This window comes from Rhizophagus irregularis, chromosome 29, assembly GCF_026210795.1.
Source record: "Rhizophagus irregularis chromosome 29, complete sequence".
NCBI classification, from domain to species: domain Eukaryota; kingdom Fungi; phylum Glomeromycota; class Glomeromycetes; order Glomerales; family Glomeraceae; genus Rhizophagus; species Rhizophagus irregularis.
This window is the reverse complement of record NC_089457.1, coordinates 1,918,124-1,938,895: the sequence shown is the minus strand read 5'-3', so window position 1 is coordinate 1,938,895 and position 20,772 is coordinate 1,918,124. Positions and strand designations below refer to the sequence as shown.

Below are 20,772 nucleotides of genomic sequence, written 5' to 3'. Positions count from 1 at the left end.
TGTTAGGATTTTGTAGTAAATCCCCCAAAATTATAATTGCTATTATCTGTTATATGCTAATTATATGTTACATGACAATCAATTCAAAATTTCTTTGATAATACTGGTCGAATTTATTAAACATTGATTTCGTCATTTGATTTTTTTTTATTATACAGCAGCAGTGGAAAAATAAATTTTCTAGATCTAAGTACTATAAAACTGATGATTTTTGATTTGCGAATATAAATAGTAATTGTATAAATCACATGATGGGAATTTTCACGTAGACGCAGTCTTTAATATTCTTGAGATTTCGATCAATTTAATAAAAACATAGTTATAGCTCGAGATGACAGATTACACCGATTTCGACAACGACGATGAATTTTTATATGGTGGGATCGACGAGCAAACTGTTGAACCACAAACAGCAATAGAGGGTGAGATAATGTTGATTTCAGAAAATTGTTCTTCTACTTTTATTTCATTTGCAATAATATAATTTTATAATTTGGAAGCTGTTTTGAATGCTGATGTATAAGGTCAGCTAGAAATTTTTCTTTAAAATTCGTTGGATGCTAATTTTTTTGTATTGGTGTTTAATAGAGGGGTATTCTAAAAATAATATAAAAGAAGTCGTTGTAGAAGGTACGATAGAACCAACCCGGTTCAACTTATATAGTATATTCATAGTTTATTCTTTTTATATTTGTTTAATTAAGTTTAATTATTTATATTATAATCTTAAAAAATTTTGTATATTATAACAAAATCTAATAAAGAATTTGTTTTTTTCTTCTTTGTTTACATGTCAACTTTTTATCTTTGATGTTTTTGGTTTGATTGGATCAACGAAATAATACGTACATTATACATAAGACGACGACTTCTTTGATATGTATGGTGGCGGGACGAAGTATGTTATGTTTTGATTAATTTAGGTCACTTGTTGACTCTTTTATAAATTAATTCATATTTTGGAATCATTTGATGTTTTAAGTCATGATATCAGCAATGCCAATGAAGCCTCTAAAGATATAAAACATGTAGAAGTAGACTCAATGTATGTGGTGCTCTTTATACGAATTCATATTATTATACTTGATCACTGAAATCTAATAAATTATACACACAACTTCGCATTTAAAAAGAAGACCGGGGCAGGACCATGATATTTACTACCCTCCGATAATTGAAGACTTTGAAGAAAATTATAACATCCATGATGATCAAAAAACTCAGAGTACATACGATGTTCATGATAAACAAGATGTCCATAATACACAAAATATTCCCGATATTGAAAGCACGCAAGCTAGTCAGGATATTCAAGAAATGCAAGTTAACCAAAATAGCCAGAGCGATAAGAATAACCAGAATAACCAGAATAACCAGGATGACCAGGATGACCAGGATAATCATGACATCCAGGAAGATCAAGATATAGATCCATTAGAGTTGTCAGCAGAAAATGGAAATTTAGTGGATTCATCAGAAGAACAAGAGCAAATAGTTAAAGAGAAGATGGAGGAGGATGAAGAAGAAGAGGAGGAGGAGGAGGAGGAAGATAGTGATGAATCTGTAATTACAATTTATAATGCACATTTTTATATATTATGAACTAAGTTTAATAAGTTTAATTTTTTGTAAAGGATGATATTGAAATTATAATGGATGCTCCGCCGAAACCGACAGACAACGCTGCAAGGTAAGAAATAAATATAAATATTTAGCATCGTTTTTGTTCTAATATTTTGTTACTTTTTTTTATTTAGAAATTCTCTTATTATAAAGCCCAACTTCAATAAGCAACTTGGGTCGCGACATGGTGAGCATAGCGAATATTTGTTGGTTTAACTGTATATTAATTGTTCATCATGTTATATTACGTTTTTTATGGAGAGTATAGAAGGTGGACAAGCCTCTTCAAGTCGCACCCCTGGTGTGGATATTAACGCTATTGGAACAATTGATGGGACCAGTATATATGACGTTGATTTAGACTCATTTGAAGATAAACCTTGGAGAAAACCGGGTAAATTTTTAAAATTACAAATAATGAAGTCCGTGGATTATTATCGAGAATATTAATTTTAATTATAAATAGGTGCGGATATCACCGATTATTTTAATTATGGGTTCAATGAATATACATGGAAAGCATATTGTGCGAAACAGAAACAAATGCGTGAAGATCAGCATCAACGCAAGAAAATACATGCAAGTTTTCTTTCATTTGATTAATCTTATACATATATTTTAAAATTAACATTAATTGTAAATTATTAAATATAGGTATACGAATCTAAACAAGAGTTGAATAATTTGCCACCTGAACTGCAATCGATTAGTCAACCTCAACCGGGGGGACAAGACCATAGTAGATTTCAGCAACAACGTGGACGAGGTAAATATTCAATTATTTCAACTATATTTTTATTGTATATTGTAACATTGTCTAAACAATTTTTCTTAGATTTCAAACATGTAGGACGTCGTGGACGAGATCAAGATGATTCGGTAATTCAAGTTGTCTCAAGTGAAAGAGAAGCAGCATTGGAAGAATTAGAACCAATGTAAGTTGATCTAATTTAAAATATAAGCGCGACATAAATTGCCTTTCCATTAATTCCCTTTTAAAAAAAATTAAGTCCACCTCCGTCGATGGATCAAAATGAGGAATTTAACATGGAAGGAGGAGGTGGATACCCACAAAATTTTTCAGGTTATAGTTCGTTGCATTTCTTTTATATTACTGGTTTATTTGTAAATTGATATATCTTTCTTTTTTTAAAAAAATTAGGAAATCCGATGGGAATGGGAATGTTTCCTCCACCGGTAAATCACTTATTCGTGTTTTTTTTTTGTTCTTTTGTAATAAATAATTTTTTTTTTTATTAGGAAATGGGTGGCCCCATGGGACCACCGCCATTTTTCGCTGATATGCCACCAACTGGTCCAATGGGGTTTGATCCATCATACAGAGGTCAACCTATGCGAAATATGATGCGTCCTGGGGGAATGCCAGGTGGAATACCGGGTATGCCAGGTATGCCAGGGATTACAAGAGGCATGCCCCCTAACATGCAAGGTGGTATGCCTGGAGGAATGCCAGGTGGTGTACCCGGTATGCCTAGAGGTATGCCTGGAATTCCCGGAGGAATGCCCGGAGGTATGGTCGGACGAGGTCGTGGAATGCCAATGGATGAAAGGTAATAAGAAATATTCAATTGATCTAAATTACATTTCTTACATTTTCGTATTTTCATATTTTCGTTTAGGCCATTTTATTCAATGGAAGAACCAAGTGAGCATTCTTTTTAATCTACATATCAAAATAAAATAAAATAAAAATAAAAATAAAAATTTCAGTATTATAAGGAATTGTATATTAAAATTTATATATTTAGCATGGGAAATGGAAAATCGCAACTCTCCATCTTTTCGTCCAGGACATGGTGGATTTCAAGGTAGACCACCAACTGGACCAATGTTAGGTCCAGGTGGAAACAGATCAGATTATCATGAGTGGGAACATTCTCCACCTCCAGATGCGCCATTTGCACATAGGATTCGACCTTTCCGTCCGCCTACTGGACCTGCTACTCATACTTCTTCAGTAAATAGTCCAAGTTCAGATAGGGGTGATGAGGAAAGGGGTGGTGATAGGAGTGCATCAGGAAGTGTTGAAAGATCACATGTATGTAAACTGTGTAATGTCTATACATTTTTCATGGTCTAATTTCTTTTATTATAGGGATATACACGGAGAGAAGATGAAAGATGGGATGGGTAAGTCATTCTGGATATTTATCTTATTATCTTATATACTAAACATAATATTTTGAATTGTAGATCACGAAAAAGAACTACTGGAGAAACTCCACGTGACGACGATGAATTTAGAGCAAAGCGACGACATTAAACATTTTATTATAAAAGCTTTTTACGTAATCTATAAAAAAAATTAATTTTGTGCAGATACTTAAATTTAAAAAAGACACTCAATTTTTGATATCAAAAATTATACTAATTTTTAATGTATATATTATCTATTCAAATAAGATTGAAATCATTGCGGTAATTATTTGTACTGTAGAAATTCTTTATAACTTATTGAAATAAAAGATTGAATTCTGCTATTAGATAATGAACAAAAGAAAGGTGGCAATATATATTGATCTCTATTTAAGGAAACTAAAGATTAAAATCGCAGATTGGATTTCTTAATAGCAGATTTCAAACTTATAAATACCCATTTTGATATACCTGGTTTGATCCGGAAAACATCTATTTCGCTAATGATAAATAATAATTATCTGTTATCAAATATAAGCAATTCCCCTTAGTTTGAATTTTTCTTTTAAGCCTGAGTTCTTGAACGAGCTTTTTTTGTACGTGTATCCTCAAATGTTTTCTTTACTAATCTATTATGTTTTTGAATTGATTTACCTTTTTTATGTTTGTATTTACTATTCACACGAACACCTTCCATTAACTCCTTTCCAAATTTAGCTTTTCCAATTTTTGATTTACTATTAACATGATTTCCCTTCTCACATCTCATCACTCGAATTTTTCGAGTGCCAAGCTTTGTATCATTTAACTTGAGTGCAAGCTCAACAGAAACACGTTCCTGTATTTGTATGAATATTAATATAAAAATATATGTTAATAAAAAGGAAGGTTTTACTTGCCTTAAATTGTACATATGCAAATCCTTTTCCAACATTAGTTTTACTATCCCTCACAATTCTAACATTTTCAATTTCCCCACAACTTTCAAAGTATGACCACAATTCTTCCTCTTGTGCATCAAAAGCCAAACTGCCAATGAACACAGTTCTTTTTCTGTCATGATTCTAAATTTTTTTAAAAAATACCTTTAATATATGTATAAAAAAATATATATAGAAGAAATGATTTATGATAACTAAAAAAGGCATACTTGAGGATTAGCCACAGAGTCAACGCGTAGATGCTTCCCAAAAAAAACTTGAGAATTCATAGCGATTGCTTGTTGAACGGATGATTTTTCTTTATATACAATGTATGCATTAAGAACATCTCGTTCAGGGTGAAATTTGCCCTTGATAAAAGCAAGCTTACGAGGAAGCAGTTCGGAAAATGCCTATAAGAAGAAATTACTTCTTAACTTTATAAGAAATGGAAATACTTTCAAATACGAAACTTACAATTGAGCGAAATCGCACACTTTCGATTTTTCCGAATTGAGAAAAAATGGTCTTTAACTTTTTATGGTTAACCTATGATATAAATAATGCTTAATAACATGATTATTAACTAAATAATACATTGAAAAAAAATACATACCTTTTGAATAACCGAAACTGGTAAATTCCCAACAAATATTGTTCTTTGCAAGCGTTCGGGATCATCTTTATTAATCACACTGGATAATTCATTTTTATGTTGACCATTATCCACAATATTCATAGTTTTTGAATCTTTTGTCGAGATTTTTGTTTCATCTAATATAATATTTTTCTTGCATATCTTCTTGTCAGAGTTAGATTCATCAGATGTAATATCCTTTGTAACTTTAGTTCTCTTATGAGACTTCGAATCTCTTGCTGGACGTTTACGTTTAAGATGTTTTTCGCAATTCAAATTATTTTCTTCATTTATTTCACTAGAAACTTTCTTCGATGTAAATTTTTTACAAATCAAATTTCGAGTAAAATATATATCAAACATGAAAATTCCGAATCAAATTATCAAACTTACTTCGTATGAAGTCTTCATTTCTTTTTTCATAACCTTTATTTCATAATTTTCTTCAATGGGTTTGTTCTTAAACTCCAATTTCTTATTATGAGATGCTTCCTCGTAGACATTGTTCACGTCTTCAAGGCGACAACCGTGGTTGGCATTCTTCCAAGAATGACTCTTTTTACGTGAAACAGGCTCCACATTTTCAAAACTAAGACTTTTGACTTTATTTTCTATAAAATTAATAGATACTTCTTTGGATATTTGGGCCGGTCCAGCCTAATAAAAAATAAAAGTGGTTATGTACAACTTTTAAAGCTATTTAAGAAAATTTAATCTTACACTGTTTTTAAACAAAGCGTCGAGATCACTATTAAGTTCTGAGGATTTTGATCCAAGTATATAGTGTTGCAGGGAACCTGGAGTGTAATCCGACATCTAGATCTAAAAAGTTCGAAGTTATTAAACAATGGAAAAAAAATTAACAGATCTGGATAAAAAACTGTCAATCTGGTAGATTACACATGGCCAATAGAATGATGACCGCATAATTTAGAGTTACTGCATTTTAGTCGCAATGCTTATCAAATTCAAAAGTCTTGTGTATCATAAGATCAGTGAAATTGTACAAATTTCTCCTCAATGGGTGGCTTTGAACTTGCATATTGTGTTCAAAAAATTTCATACGTCATTCAAATGGGTTATATTATGGCACTTCTCCAAAATTCATCCTCATTATTATTTGGTTTTGGCCGTATTCTTTACTAAATTGGTCTTTTTTATTTCTCAAGAAACTGAACACTTTATTCTTGTATAATATCAGGAATATCACTTAATTAATAATTTTAATCTTTGGCTCTTTCTTTCTTTCCGCTTTTATTTTTTTTTCTATACCAGTATCTACCAGCTTGATGCTGCAATCGACATCAATGGGTCGTTCACTTGAAAATAGATTTGACAAACAGACCGAAAGTCAAGAACCTTTCAAACCTGGAACGACCTTTTCAATCGAAAAGGAAACTCCCAATAGCCAAATTAGTTCGGACATAGAGTTGGAGGTAAAGAAACCTCCAGTTTCCGAAAAGTCAGAACATACAAAAAGCGAAAGGAATGGTATTAAACCTAAAGCAACAAATTCTTGGAAAAATAATGTTGAAGAAGAAGTACAAAACGGCACAACTAAAGAAACTAATGGAAACACAACACAACCTGTCAGTGGTGATTCTCCGGACACCAAAACAATTGATAAGTCTGATAGTCCTATGACGCTCTCAACACCCAATGATTCGTCCGAAATGGGTTCACTATCAGAATCACCACAAGATGATACCAAATCCAAGGCTCACATAGTTCCAACTACGTCCGAAGATGAAGTGCACACAATAAATGAAAATGCAGAAAATAATAATAGAGCTAGAAAAAAACGACGCTATGACACTAGAGTTGAAAATGGGAATGAAGAAAACGGTTCCATGCCAATAGGAAATAATAAGTCAGGAGGCATGCCTCTTTTTTTTATTTATTATTTGTCTTTATTCAATATTTTTTTTTTTTTTTTTTTTAATCTTTCAAGTCGATTTGATCTATCCATAATTCACAAAAAAATTTGTCCAATAACTTACCCGCAATGTAACGTAGTACTGTGACGTCATGAAAATTTTCGGCGCAGCTTCGAAATAGGCTGCGGTGATTCTTACTGTGCTTAAATCTTCAGACTTATTTATGTTTTGTTACTTCATTACAGAGCCAGACGAAAATGAAAAACCTCGAGCCGAAGTACAGAGTGATATGAAAAAAGTAGAAATTGAATTTGCGCAGATGAGAGACCAGTAAGAATTTTACTATTATATTTTCTCTTTTTTATCTTTAAATTAAAAGTATTTTTGTGTTAGATTTTATCGTGAACAAATTGGAGAATTAGAAAAGGAAGTCGACATGATAAATCAAGGTGAGGGTGTAGTCTTAATGTTTTAAATTAATAAATATTCAAAATATATTTAATTTATTTACGTTCGATGAGATTATCAATAAATAACCTTTGTTTTTTTGATTTTGAAAAGGAACTCACCATGAATTAATCTCCCGTATGAAAGAAATTGAGCAAAAAAAGAAAAGACGGTTAGAAATTGCAGAATCGAGGAAGAGATATCAAGTAATTCATTGTCAGAAACAATATGAAGAAGCTGAATATATGGCAGAATGTGAATTCATGGTAGTGTACTATGAGCTTTATAATAATAAAAGTAAGATTACTTATCCAATTTTTTTTTTTTAAAAAAAAAAATTATTTAGTCCGACAAATTTGAAACAAAAAGGAAAAAGCTAGACGATATGGAAAGTCGAAAATGGCAAATGATCAGAGAAAAAAATCGTCTGGATGTATTGGGCCGAATAGGTTAATATTCAAAACATAATTTTTATCTCACATATCCTACTTTCATGTTGAATAATTCTTCAAATAAATCAATCTTGTTTATAAATAGAGTGCTCCGGACCTGACCATAATCAATTAGCGCATAGGAAGAGTAAGAAATTAACAAATGTAGCAGAATTAAAGTATTTGCAAGCGTATGGCTTTCCAGCAGATATCCTTAAATTTTGAATTAATGTTAACTCCATAAATACACCAACGGACTATCTTGTAGGTCATAATTCTGATTAATAATAATAAATTATAGACTTCTCCACACAGAATTAGGATCCTATAAATAGGTCGCGGGTGTGTTTATTAGAGATTACGTGTATATTTTTTTGTCCTTAACTGAAACTTACCTTCAATGTTAGATTCATTAGATAAGTCCGAAATTGACGAAGATTTAATATTATTAGGGGTAATTACAATTCGATCTTTTTTTATTCCATTTAATATATAAATAGGAAATATACTAATAATTTATTACAATATATAAATTCAAGATTGCAAGGGAGGATGAAGCGCAAGGTATGTTAAATATCTGACCAAGAGTATTGTACACCTCAAATCATACTTAACTGTTTAAATACGCAACACATTGCTATGTAATCGAATAAATCATAGCTGTTGCTACATTATCTTCATCTTTATCACCTAAGATAAATACCATTTCAGGACCACCAATTCTGGATAGTTGTAATAATACATCCCTTTCTGAGGCGGACAATGACATATATGCTGAAGGAGATAAATTTCTATATTTTGGACGATGGTTCACCAAAGGCGACCAAGTTCTTATTAGTGATTCATCAGGGGGACGCTATACAGCGAAATTCGTCACTGCTACAGAATCTGAGGTACATTTGCTTTTATTTTTTATTTATTTAAATTTATTTATTTTTTTTGATAAACTGAAGACATAATCTATTATATTCCAGGTTGTAATACAGCGCCCCGACGGTTCAAAAACACGATTACAAATGAATTTATTGAAAGAAGGAAAACATCAAATTCGTTTAAAGGAATCATAGTTATTGCAATAATAAACTTCAGTTTTTTATTCATTTTACATAAAACCCGGACAATATATATATTATTTTACTTCTTTCATCATTTAATATATTACCATCCTTTTATTAGCGCATATAGTCAACAATATAAAATAGATAGGTTATCATCAAAAGAACGTCGGCAAAAAAAAAATCATCAATTCACCATTTTTTTATATAGTGCATATATTTTATCTGCAATTTTAAAAATAACTTACTTATTTGTAGTGTACTATCATTCTTTTTTCCTTTGTATTATCATAAATTTCTTTGGGGGAGTAAAGGTATCTCTTTTTTTTATTTAGCAAAACTTTAATGATACATTTCATTGTATATTTTTTCTTTTTATTTTTGAAAATTATTAATATCAAAATTTTAGGTTTACCAACAAAAGAAGCACGAATTTTAATATTTTGCTTATTTTATTTTTATTTTTTTTTTAAAAAAAAATTATTTATTTATTATATTCATTTAGTATAGTAAAGCTTTTAATTTTCTGATTAGAAAAATTTAAAATTTTATAAATGTTCAAATTTTGGATGGATGGGTGATTTAATTTATAGGATTTGACCTTTTTAAACTTAGTACATTTATTTATTTATAAATAAATCAAAGCATTCCAAAAAGGTTTTAAATAAAAACAATATAATAAATCACACGTTTTCTTTTTATATATATGAAATTTACACAAGATGTATGTTTAAAAAAAATAATAATAATAATATAAAATTCTAGTATTGTTTAATAACTAATAAAAAGAAAACAATATTTAATTCTTTTTGAATAGTCCACCATAATCCTCTATACTTATTCATGTTCACATTGCCTCATTAATAACTTCAAATGCTTTTCTGTAAACATCTAGCATAGTTTTGCATTTTTGTCTTTCACTAGCCAAATTCTCGTCTTCTTGTAACAAATCGGCAAATAATTCCTCCTTATATAATTCTGAAACTAATCTATTCTGAACCGATTCACGAGAATGATTGACCAAAAGATGCATAATAGCCTTCGGAACAATATCTTGAATAGTTTTACGCACAATGTTGAAATATGATGTAATAAGAGAACCTATATAGATGAATTTTTAATACAAAGAGCTCTTCTTAAATACAAGGAAAATAATGTATTAAAATATAATTACGTATTAATTGAGTTTCCATTTCTTCCCGTTCGGTGAGATGAAGAGTATCTTCATTTAAAGACATCTTTAAAAAGAAAAAAATATATTTTTAAGTTAAATACTCAAATAAGACAAACCCTTTCAAGATAGTTATTACTCTTACATTTTCTAGCTTATCTAAATCTTCAATATCTCTAGAAAAATTTCCATTTCTGCTTGGTACTGGTTGATCAGGCAAAATAGTTCTATCTGTTTTATTTCCACTTCCAAAGAAATACGTTAAAAATGACTCGCGTTGGGCCCATGAAGAAGAGTTCATTCCATTTTGTAGACTAATCATATCTCTAGTCCCGCTAGATTCTTTATCCGAAATTGATGACCCATCATGTATTTCATCTTTATTTATACCATTTACGGATGCATGTATACTACTATTGCTAAAATTGTTTGCCTATAAAATTTTAGATAACATTTAATAATCTTGATTAACATTATATCTAAATGAAATTTGATTTATCCTACTCTTCTATTGAGTTTTTCGAATTCTCTTCTCTTCTTTTCATTCTTCTTAACAAGATCTGATATAGCACCACCACCGCCAATAAAATCTGGATGATTGGTATTTATATAAGCACGTTGAATGCTAATTAAACTTTCAACATACGAGGAAGTAGGGCCTTGTTGTTCACGAAGTAAATCTGAAACGACCTCAAGAAGTCTAGCTTGCAAACGTGGATAACGACTCAATTCCTAAAATTATTCGAACTAGAATATTTATATATGTATGTGCGTATATATATTAGCCCAAAATTATTCATAAATCATACCGGACTTCCACATCCATGACAGATTTTCAATAACTCTTCATATACGAGTTCAACACATCTCAAACTGGGTGGTTCAAGTAACCGAATTTGAGGCTTGACTAAAAGATCAAATGCAATTTCCGGGACAAATAAAAAAGGACGCGGACCGGTCGAATTACGGATTGCTGTTCGAATATCTTGTGTTGTAAGATTCCCACAAGGCGCAATTGAGTCCAATGCTGCGCCAAATACGTTATTGAAAATATAATATATTCGAGCACCGCCACATCTATTAAAAGTCCTATTAAGAATAAAATATGTTTTTTTTCTAATGAAATAATAATATCGATCATTTTACAAGGAAAAAGGATACAATTCTTTAGTAGAAATATCTGATGCGGTTCCATCAATTGATGAAACGAAATCATTCGCAAATTTGGTAAGAAGCTTCAATACCAACGCACCCTATTTAAAGGATATTTTTTTTTGTGTTAAATTGTATGCTGAAGTTTTGTTTTTTTTATAGAAAGAAATGTATATAATATACTATTAAAAAAGTTATCTTACCCTATTTGATTTTCCTTCGAGTGTTGGGTCTCCATATGACAAAAGTTCTTGTGAAGTTTGTGTGATTAGAGAATTAATTCGAGTCTTCATATCTGGTAATCGTTCCCGTATATGATTCATGAGAATCTTTTTTTATTTTTTAAAAAAAAAATTATATACATATTTAAAAGTTTACAGCAAGTAAGGTAAAAAAAGCTTTTTTACGTTATTTAATGTTTTAGCCAAGAATGGGGTACCACACCGCGAGGCAATGTTTTTATAAGCTGGATGATGTTTGAAAAACTCAGCTTCGGCCTTCAATGCTTCAACCATCGGTTTGTTACCAACAATATCTTGCTGACTACGATTAACGACTCCAATGAAACCTAACTTTAAAGGGACAACACGGCCAGTAAGAATTTCTAATGCATTTGTACCAGCGTCCATAAGATCTAATTTTGTTAAGACTCCGATAGTTCGTTTTCCTACATCGGAACGAATACATTGATTTTAATATTTTCATAATTGGCTATAAAAGAAAGATTCGTGTTTTAGGATTATATTGAGAATTAAAATACCTTCCGGGTCAACTTGCTTTGCGAGTTTTAAACTTTCCGAATTTACTAAATCAACGTTAGCCGGACTGACAGCTAAAATTATACTATATAATTTTGAGTATCAAAGTAATAAAGAAGTGATTAGAAAAATTTGAAATAAACGGTCAAAACATAAAGTTATTGTGAAACTTAAAAACATACCTATTCGGTTTAGATATATACTCATAGATTAAACTTCTTGTTTGTTTTTCAATATCCGTAGGTTGGTCACCTAGTAAAGAAATTATTATTTTAACATCTAATATATTATGAAATGGAAAATTGAAAACATTAAATAAAAGAAAAGGAAAGGAAAGGAAAGAAAACATTACCAATTGGAATCTAGGTTTACATGAATAATGGCAGAATATATAAAAATTAATGATAAAATAGTTCATATCAAGAAATATAATTTTGCATGCAACGATATTGAACCTTTGTTAATCCCGGAAGATCGACCAAAGTTAAATTAAGAACATTAGGCGAATAAATTTTCAAATTAATTGGAGATCTTGATATTCCCTTATTTTGACCAGCAACTCTAGCAGTTTCTGTTTCGATTTCTCTCCTAATTTCACCAAAATCAGTAAATTTTTGATCTGGAGCATGTAAAAATTCCCCATACTCTTCTTCGGTGTTTTGAATATTAATAAGCTGAAGAACTAAAGGTCGTCGAGTAACAATTCCATTACCGCGAGGTAAGAAATCTCGCTGTACAATGTTCTCAAGTACTGAAGATTTTCCGGACGACTGTGATCCAACGACAATGATTTGAGGAAGATCTACAGTATCACTGCCAATCGTGCTAAAAACGTCTTGGAGCTTATTGACCAAAGGTATCAAGTCATTCATCATAAGGGAATTTAAGCTTTTAGATCGAATTCAAAGAACGCTGAGAAATTTTTAACAATGTTCTTTACTTCGGTCAATCGACGTAGATCGCACGCACTCTAGCAACTAGTAAAACAAGTTATGCAAAAATGTTCTAATAAAAAAGTGATAGAGACTTTATATCAAAATTGTTACTGATAAAAGAGACTTCGGAATTTTTTTTGATGGCACATCAGTTTGTCATGTACGATATTTTGATGTTCACTGAGAAACCATAAATGACGTCACAGAAACGTCACTAATTCTTGTTTTTCTTGCAAGTGCCAATTGGCTTAAATTTATCATTTAAACTGGCCAACCTTATTTTAAAATTGTATTTACCATACGTAATAAAAAAATAATTTTCAATACAATAAATACTGTACAAGTAAAAATGTAAAATCCAATTGCAATAAAATTATTTGCAACACAAAAAAAATAATATTTTTTTCATTTTTTTAATTTAATTGATATAATATATAAAAGTAAATTTGAATTATTGTAATAATTTCCTTTTGTTTTACTAAAACATATTTGCATTTTTTTTTTCTTGTACTAATAATATTTGTAATGCTTTATTATATATACAAAAGAGTTGTATATGCAACTATTAAATATTAATATATATAAAAGTATTACAAATAATAATAAAAGGACTAATAAGCAGGTAAAGCCTAATCTAATAAGAAACTACTACTTTAATAAAAAAAAAGAATTAAGCAAAACTAATTCTGTAATAAAATGCTATATATATGAAACCAAAATTAGATTAATCTTGACCTTTAAAATGGTTGAAATAGTTAAAATTAATTTGACTTTAGCCTTCCAGAAGTCAAAATAATTGAAATAATTATTATTTTTTTTTTATTTGTATAGGTTAAATAATTATTTACAATTATTAAAATTTAATAAAAGTATTTTAAGGATATTTCAATATTTAATAATTAGAATCTGATGATTAGTTTATTGAAAACTTTAATTAAAATAGATTAAATGGTAATAAGATTTTACTAATAATATTAATATTAATTATAGCATTCTATTTTTACTTAAATATTAGATATTTTCTTTTTTATGCTGAGAAAAAATGCTACACAGAAATTTATCTGAAAAATTGATTAAAAAATTGGTTAATATAAATGAAGTTTTAGCTATTAAACTAGGTAAATTAAAATTAAAAAGAATAAAAAGCAGTTTAAAAAAGCAGTTAATTGTTAAATTATAAATACAAATGAAATTGAATAATTAGAAAATAAAATAATTAGTTTTAAAACAAAGTTAAAAAAATTTGCAAAAGTTTAGCAAAATATAACTAATAGAATATATTTCAGTAGCATTTCATAATTTTTGAAATTATAACTTTTACTTGAATTGTAAATTTGTTAAACATTTAATCAATGTATATTAAATTAAGATTATAACTAAAATATTTGAGCAATACAAATTTATAAATATAAATTAATTTAAATATATAAATAGTTAGCAAATACTAATTTAATCAAATTTACAGAAAATTTAAATGTTAACTATCCAATAATAAATAAGTATTTTAAGGATTAGATAAATAAACTATTGCCATGCTATTTATTCATTAATAGGGTATAGAAGCAATTTTATGAATGGAAAATTGGTTTAAAGTTTTAATAAATTAGTTATATAACAAGTACTTTTATATTTTTATATATAATTAATAAACTCACAAATTGCATTACCTTGCAAAAAAAAAGAAGTAAAAAAATAAATACAGTCAACCCTTGTTATAACGAACCCTAGGTTCCAGACTTTAACTTCGCTATAGGGCTATAGTGAAGATTTTAAGAGATTTGATTGGTTAATTCGTTATAGCAAGGGGAAATTTATTATAGTTGTCTGAAAAATTCACTATATCAAGGGTTCGCTATGTCAAGGTTTGACTGTACTAATAAACAAATATTTTTATATCTACAAAGTAATAAATTATGAAATATATATATAAATAACAATTATGTATTTTTTCCAAAAAAAAATTCCAATTCTTAGGAATTTTTTGCAATTCCAAATTAAATTTTTTACTCTTGAAATTACTCTTTTTAAATTGACTTGTATTATAAATGTCTATTAATTATCTATCAAAACTGTTATACTAAGAATTTAAAAAAAACAGGCAATATTAAAAAAATGTTTCTTTTTTTTAATATAAATAATAAGTTAAAAGAAAATATTTTAAACTTTAAGAAATTAAAAACTGAAATGCATTAATCATTAATGTGTTAAATACTTTAATTAAGCAATGTGATTAATATTAAAAGAAATAAAGTAGCAAAATGTCAGCACGTTTTTTTTTAAAAAATAAACTATAAACTCTAAAAAATAATATAAATCATTAATATGTTTAATTATTAGCAATTTAAAATACTGTATATTGAATAAAATATACAGTCAGCCCTTTCTATAGCGAATTTTGATATAATGAATTTTATGATATAACAAATCTTTAGTGTGGTACACATTTAGTCATATGAAAAAAAATTTATTATACTGAATTTTACTAATAAAATGTATTATAATGTTAAACGAAGAAAAATTTATGATTTTACATATGTAAATGACTCTTTTTATAATGAATTTCTTTTAAACCAATTTTTTTTTAATATAACGAAGATTTTTGCAAGATAAATTTTAATATAATAGATAATTTGATGTTGTTTTCATGAAATTTTTCTCAAATAAGCAATTTTACCATTTTAGTTCATTTATCAAAAGATGAATGATTTATGCTTTGAAATTTCTTTGCCTCCATGATCTGACATTTTACAAATGTATTTGATTTTTCTATATTTTACCGCATTATACCAAATTTTTCCGCTATACCGAATAATTCGTTATAGCATTAGCGAATTTTCTCATAACAAAGGGCTAATCAGCCCAGACGTATATCAAGAGCTGACTGTACTTTTAAATTTAATAAAAAAAAAATTATTTGATGCAATAACTTTTATTTATTATAAAGATGCTTGCTAAAATTATTTTTTTAAAATTTTAGTTTAGTCAAAATTCAATTTGAAACTATTTTTATAATAAAATTAATTGCCTAAACTGTTTTTATATTTTTTTGAAACTAATTATAATTTAGAAAAATTTCAGATTTACCAATTTTTTCATTAAAAATAAAGTTTTTGAGTTTCAGATTTTAAATTTTATGGTTAAATAAATTTCAGGCAGCAACACTACTAATATATCTAATAGTAAATACTTACCATATAGTGCTACATATAGTACCTCTGGTACTATTTAAGAAAGTCTGCTTAGATTGAATAATATCCAGAGGGATACTATAGGAGGAGGAGGGTACTATTAAAAGGGATATATTGGAAGGTAGTACATTTGATTTTATTACAATTAGATTAGTTTTTCAAGTCAGGATATAATTAGTATCTGGGGTACTATTTAAAATTGAATTTTGATTAGTACTGGGGTATTTTTCAAAAATACCCGAATGTAAATTTGAATAATACCCTAATACTATTTGAAGGGTATACTATTACAAGAGGGTACTGTATGCAGCGCTATACGGTATTAGTAATTATTAATACCTAATTGTATTCTATTTGAATATTTTAATTGAAAACTAGATGTTCTCTTTTTTTAATAGCAATCAGATTTCCTGATTGATGAAAATTAAAAAAATAAAGATCAACTAAATAGAATTTGAATTACTGGATTTTCCTGATAAATTTCTGATTTAATATTTTTTGATTGGTATAATATTATATTAAAAAAATATTTTGCTTAATAAAAAATATTGTTTTTATAATATTATTAATTATGATCTGTTACTTTGCAAAAGTGATAATATTTTTAATCTTAGTTAGAATTATATAATTAGTATAAAATTTCTTTTTTTAAGATATTTGTAAAATTAAAGTCTGGCATTCTTATTATAAGAGTAAAAATTTCTTTTTGAATATTTGTATAATATCATATAACAAAGTGCTAAATAGAACAGTTTTAGTAATATTTTAATTTTGGCTGGAATTATAATTAATGTAAAAATTTTTTTTTTTAAAAATATTTGTAAAACTAAAATTCCTTATTTTTGTGAAAAGTAAAATTTTCTTTTTTAAATATTTGTAAAATATTATGTGATAAAATACTAATAGAGTAATATTACACAATTCAAATTTATTTATACAAGTAATCTAAATATAACAGTTTTTTTTCATTATATAGATAGTATATAGACTATATTTCAATATTTTAATAAAAACATTTTTTTTGTAATATTATATTAAAAAAAAAATATTTTGCACTATTTTTTTAAAAACTGATTAATACTAATATAATTACGTATTCACCCATTTTACCGACACCTGTTTTACTGATATTAGTAACATAAAATTTACTGATTTTTCTTTACCAACTTGCTATTTCACTGACATTCCATTTTTCTGAAACTAATTCAATGAATTCTATCCATTTTACTAATATAATTGACATAGATCTAAAGCTCTGAATGGGTCGGTTCGGTGCAGTTTTTTTCCGGTTCGGGTTGGAACCGAAACCGAATGAAAACCGAACCGGAACCATCCAGTTCGGTTCAGTTCTATCCGATTTTTAAAAAAAATGCGAAAATCGAAATAACTCAGCAACTAGTGATCGTATAAAGACGTACAATAGCTCATTAGAATCGTCTCATAGAGACGCGTCGAATGGTGGTAAGATCATCGCTCTAGCGTCGATATATCACGAGATAATCAACGCTAAACATTTTTTATAAAACTAGCGATAGAATCGTATCTATTGATCCTAGAGACATGAACTTGGCATCATTCGATAGGTCTTAATGAGACGAATCTAATAAGCCTTTTTTCATTTTTTTATGATCATTACATAACGAGTTATCTTAATTTTCGCATTTTTTAAATTTTCGAACGTCAAAAAATAAAAATTCCGATCTAAGATATAACCCATTATCTACTGATTGTATTAGAACAATCTTTAGCTCATTAGAACCGTCTCATCGAGACGAGTTGAATGACAGTAAGATCATGTCTCTAGCATCGATAGATACCTTTCTAATACTGATTTTCTAAATTGTTTAGCATGATTTATCTCATGATATACCGATACTAGAGACATGATCTTACGTCATTCAACTCATCTCGATGAGACGGTTCTAATGAGCTAAAGATTGTTCTAATACAATCAGTAGATGATGGGTTATATCTTAGATCGGAATTTTTATTTTTTGACGTTCGAAAATTTAAAAAAATGCGAAAATTAAGATAACTCGTTATGTAGTGATCATAAAAAATGATAAAAAGGCTCATTAGATTCATCTCATTAAGACCTATCGAATGATACCAAGATCATGTCTCTAGGATCAATAGATATGATTCTATCGCTAGTTTTATAAAAAATGTTGAGCATTGATTATCTCGTGATATATCGACGCTAGAGAGATGATCTTACCACCATTCGACGCGTCTCGATGAGACGATTCTAATGAGCTATTGTACGTCTTTATACGATCACTAGTTGCCGAGTTATATCGATTTTCGCATTTTTTCTTAAAATAAAATAGAACCGAACCGAACCGAACGGTTCCAGTTCCAAAACTGAACCGAGAACCGAACCGAATTTTTGGTCAGTTTCGGATCGGTTCCCGGTTCAAACTGGAACCATTCGGAGCTCTACATAGATCAATATAGCAATATCAACTGAAAATTATAATTTAATTTTATAATATATATATATATAAAATTCTTTATAATTTTTAATAAAAATTTTAGAACTTTAATAAATTAATATTATTTATTAAATAATTTATTATTGCAATTTGAAAGTAAATAAGCTTACAATTTTTAAAAGCAGTAAATTTTCTTTATAATTATAAGTGATTTCTCTTAGAAAATCAACAAAAGAATGATTATATCAATCATTAAATACTGATAAGATATGATTTTCATGATTGATGTAATTTTTTCGTTTGAATGGCCTGGATTTTTCACACATAATATTTTCTATTTACAATTCTGTTTCATGTTATTCTTTATGCATTGCTTTTACAATCGTATATATTCCAACATGTGCTCTACTAATTAATGTATTTTAATGATAATGCTATTCTTCAACTAAATTTTATGTGAGATAATCAAGTTCAATTAGTTTATGCACGAACTAAAGCTCTGGTAGAAATAATGGAGGAGCTCGCATAGGTCGAAAAGTAAAAAATCAGACATCAATCAGTCACCACCAAGCAGTTTGCTAACTTTTGATCCAGTGATTAGAGTGATAAATATGCTTCATTGGAATTGTCTCAACAAGTCAAATCTAATGGTAGTAAAATCACATTTTCAGGATTAATAGTTAATAAAAAATTAAATAAAATATAAATGATATATTTTTATTTTTATATTTTACTTAATTTCTCATCAAGTATTAATCCTAAAAATGTGATTTTACTACCATTAGATTCGTCATATTGAGATGATTCCAATAAGCTATATTTCATCCTTTTCTGATCACTGAATCAAAAGTTAGCAAACTGCCTAATCGGTGATCGATTAGTGACTGATTGATGCCTAATTTTCACTTTTTGACTTGTGTTGAAGTGTAGTATTATTTCTATGCTATCTTTAAACTCTCCCATAAATATAATTTTTCTTAAAATATTGGATAATTTTTTTTGCATTTGAAGATAAAAGAGACTTAATTTAATCAAAGCATTTAGTTTGGGATTTCAGAAAGTAGAAGAAATGGAAAGGCTTTGATATGGCACATTTTGAGACCAAAATTTTCATTATTTTCATATTTAGTAACCAATCCTATGGCTTAAATTTTCTTTTATATATTTTGACATAAATAAAAAAACAGCCTTTATTAATAGATTCAGAAAATTCAAAACGAGCTGCTTTAATTGCTGCTTATTCAAAATTAATAAAAATCATAAATGGACTTAAATTTTGTTCAGCCTCTTCTCCCAAGTTAACTAATTTTTAAAATAACCACCTATAACTTTCTTCTGTTTTGTTTATCATTAATGTATACACTAGAGAAAAATACATGCATTATCTTTATCTTTAACTGGAATATGAATAGTATATATCTGCAGAAATAGAGTTAGTACTGTTTAAACTATCTATCATTTAGTAATCCACTTCCTATAAATGCTAAAGGTTAGATGGTATACAAAAAATGATTATTTTTTCATTTTTTATTTCTAATTCCTTTACCAAAAATTAATCGCTATTGATAGTTAAGTACAAATTAAAAGAAATATTAATATTTTGCAATAATCTTGGCTATAGAGGCATATTTTTATCTTTTACACAACTAATTTGTTTATATAATACTTGTCTATTTGGCAGAAAAGAATAGGAATTTTGAGATATACAGTCACACCTCTATAAGTGTATGTACTTGGGATCTGGCCATGCACATGCAGTTAGGGAGAGTGTACATTTAAAGAACAGCTAATAGAAAAATCAATATTAGTAATTAGAAAGAATATTTATTTAATTTACTTTTATTTTATATTTTCATTTTAATGAAAAAATTGCACATACAAAAATGATCTGTAATGTAAAATAATATTATAATAAAATTAAAAATATTGAAAAATATTTTTTATTTGAAAAAATGTACAGTAAATTGTCAAATTTATTTATTTTAA

General features: G+C 28.1%; 4 protein-coding genes across 4 annotated transcripts; 2 read left to right on the top strand and 2 right to left on the bottom strand.

Annotated features, from left to right (window-relative positions):
- The first annotated feature begins 280 nt into the window (after positions 1 to 280).
- Positions 281 to 4,233, top strand: OCT59_019761 (uncharacterized protein). Its single transcript, XM_066143772.1, has 18 exons — positions 281 to 422; positions 589 to 630; positions 862 to 898; positions 983 to 1,045; positions 1,137 to 1,563; positions 1,635 to 1,690; positions 1,758 to 1,810; positions 1,892 to 2,017; positions 2,090 to 2,202; positions 2,278 to 2,389; positions 2,459 to 2,558; positions 2,634 to 2,707; positions 2,786 to 2,820; positions 2,884 to 3,194; positions 3,264 to 3,289; positions 3,393 to 3,682; positions 3,740 to 3,774; positions 3,838 to 4,233. The coding sequence occupies exons 1-18, from the start codon at positions 332 to 334 to the stop codon at positions 3,905 to 3,907; spliced, it is 2,061 nt and encodes a 686-aa protein (XP_066005491.1). The 5' UTR covers positions 281 to 331; the 3' UTR covers positions 3,908 to 4,233.
- Positions 4,234 to 4,345: 112 nt separating this feature from the next.
- On the bottom strand, positions 4,346 to 6,183 carry OCT59_019760 (uncharacterized protein; the record flags this gene model as incomplete). Its single annotated transcript, XM_025319274.2, has 7 exons — positions 6,058 to 6,183; positions 5,731 to 5,994; positions 5,317 to 5,646; positions 5,178 to 5,249; positions 4,931 to 5,113; positions 4,680 to 4,844; positions 4,346 to 4,618 (listed from the first exon to the last, which is right to left on the bottom strand). Exons 1-7 carry the CDS (start codon positions 6,151 to 6,153, stop codon positions 4,346 to 4,348), a joined length of 1,383 nt encoding a protein of 460 aa, XP_025174217.1. The 5' UTR covers positions 6,154 to 6,183.
- Positions 6,184 to 6,450: 267 nt separating this feature from the next.
- Positions 6,451 to 9,159, top strand: OCT59_019759 (uncharacterized protein; the record flags this gene model as incomplete). Its single annotated transcript, XM_025319275.2, has 10 exons — positions 6,451 to 7,215; positions 7,460 to 7,544; positions 7,608 to 7,663; positions 7,776 to 7,927; positions 8,008 to 8,110; positions 8,199 to 8,300; positions 8,488 to 8,546; positions 8,632 to 8,656; positions 8,753 to 8,985; positions 9,067 to 9,159. Exons 1-10 carry the CDS (start codon positions 6,627 to 6,629, stop codon positions 9,157 to 9,159), a joined length of 1,497 nt encoding a protein of 498 aa, XP_025174219.2. The 5' UTR covers positions 6,451 to 6,626.
- A 5-nt stretch (positions 9,160 to 9,164) lies between these two features.
- Positions 9,165 to 13,100, bottom strand: OCT59_019758 (uncharacterized protein; the record flags this gene model as incomplete). The annotated part of the gene is made up of 11 exons (XM_066143770.1): positions 9,165 to 10,248; positions 10,322 to 10,385; positions 10,464 to 10,751; positions 10,823 to 11,050; positions 11,128 to 11,395; positions 11,480 to 11,571; positions 11,674 to 11,799; positions 11,878 to 12,137; positions 12,231 to 12,313; positions 12,411 to 12,480; positions 12,674 to 13,100. The coding sequence occupies 11 exons, from the start codon at positions 13,098 to 13,100 to the stop codon at positions 9,995 to 9,997; spliced, it is 2,160 nt and encodes a 719-aa protein (XP_066005490.1). The 3' UTR covers positions 9,165 to 9,994.
- Between the last annotated feature and the right edge of the window lie 7,672 nt (positions 13,101 to 20,772).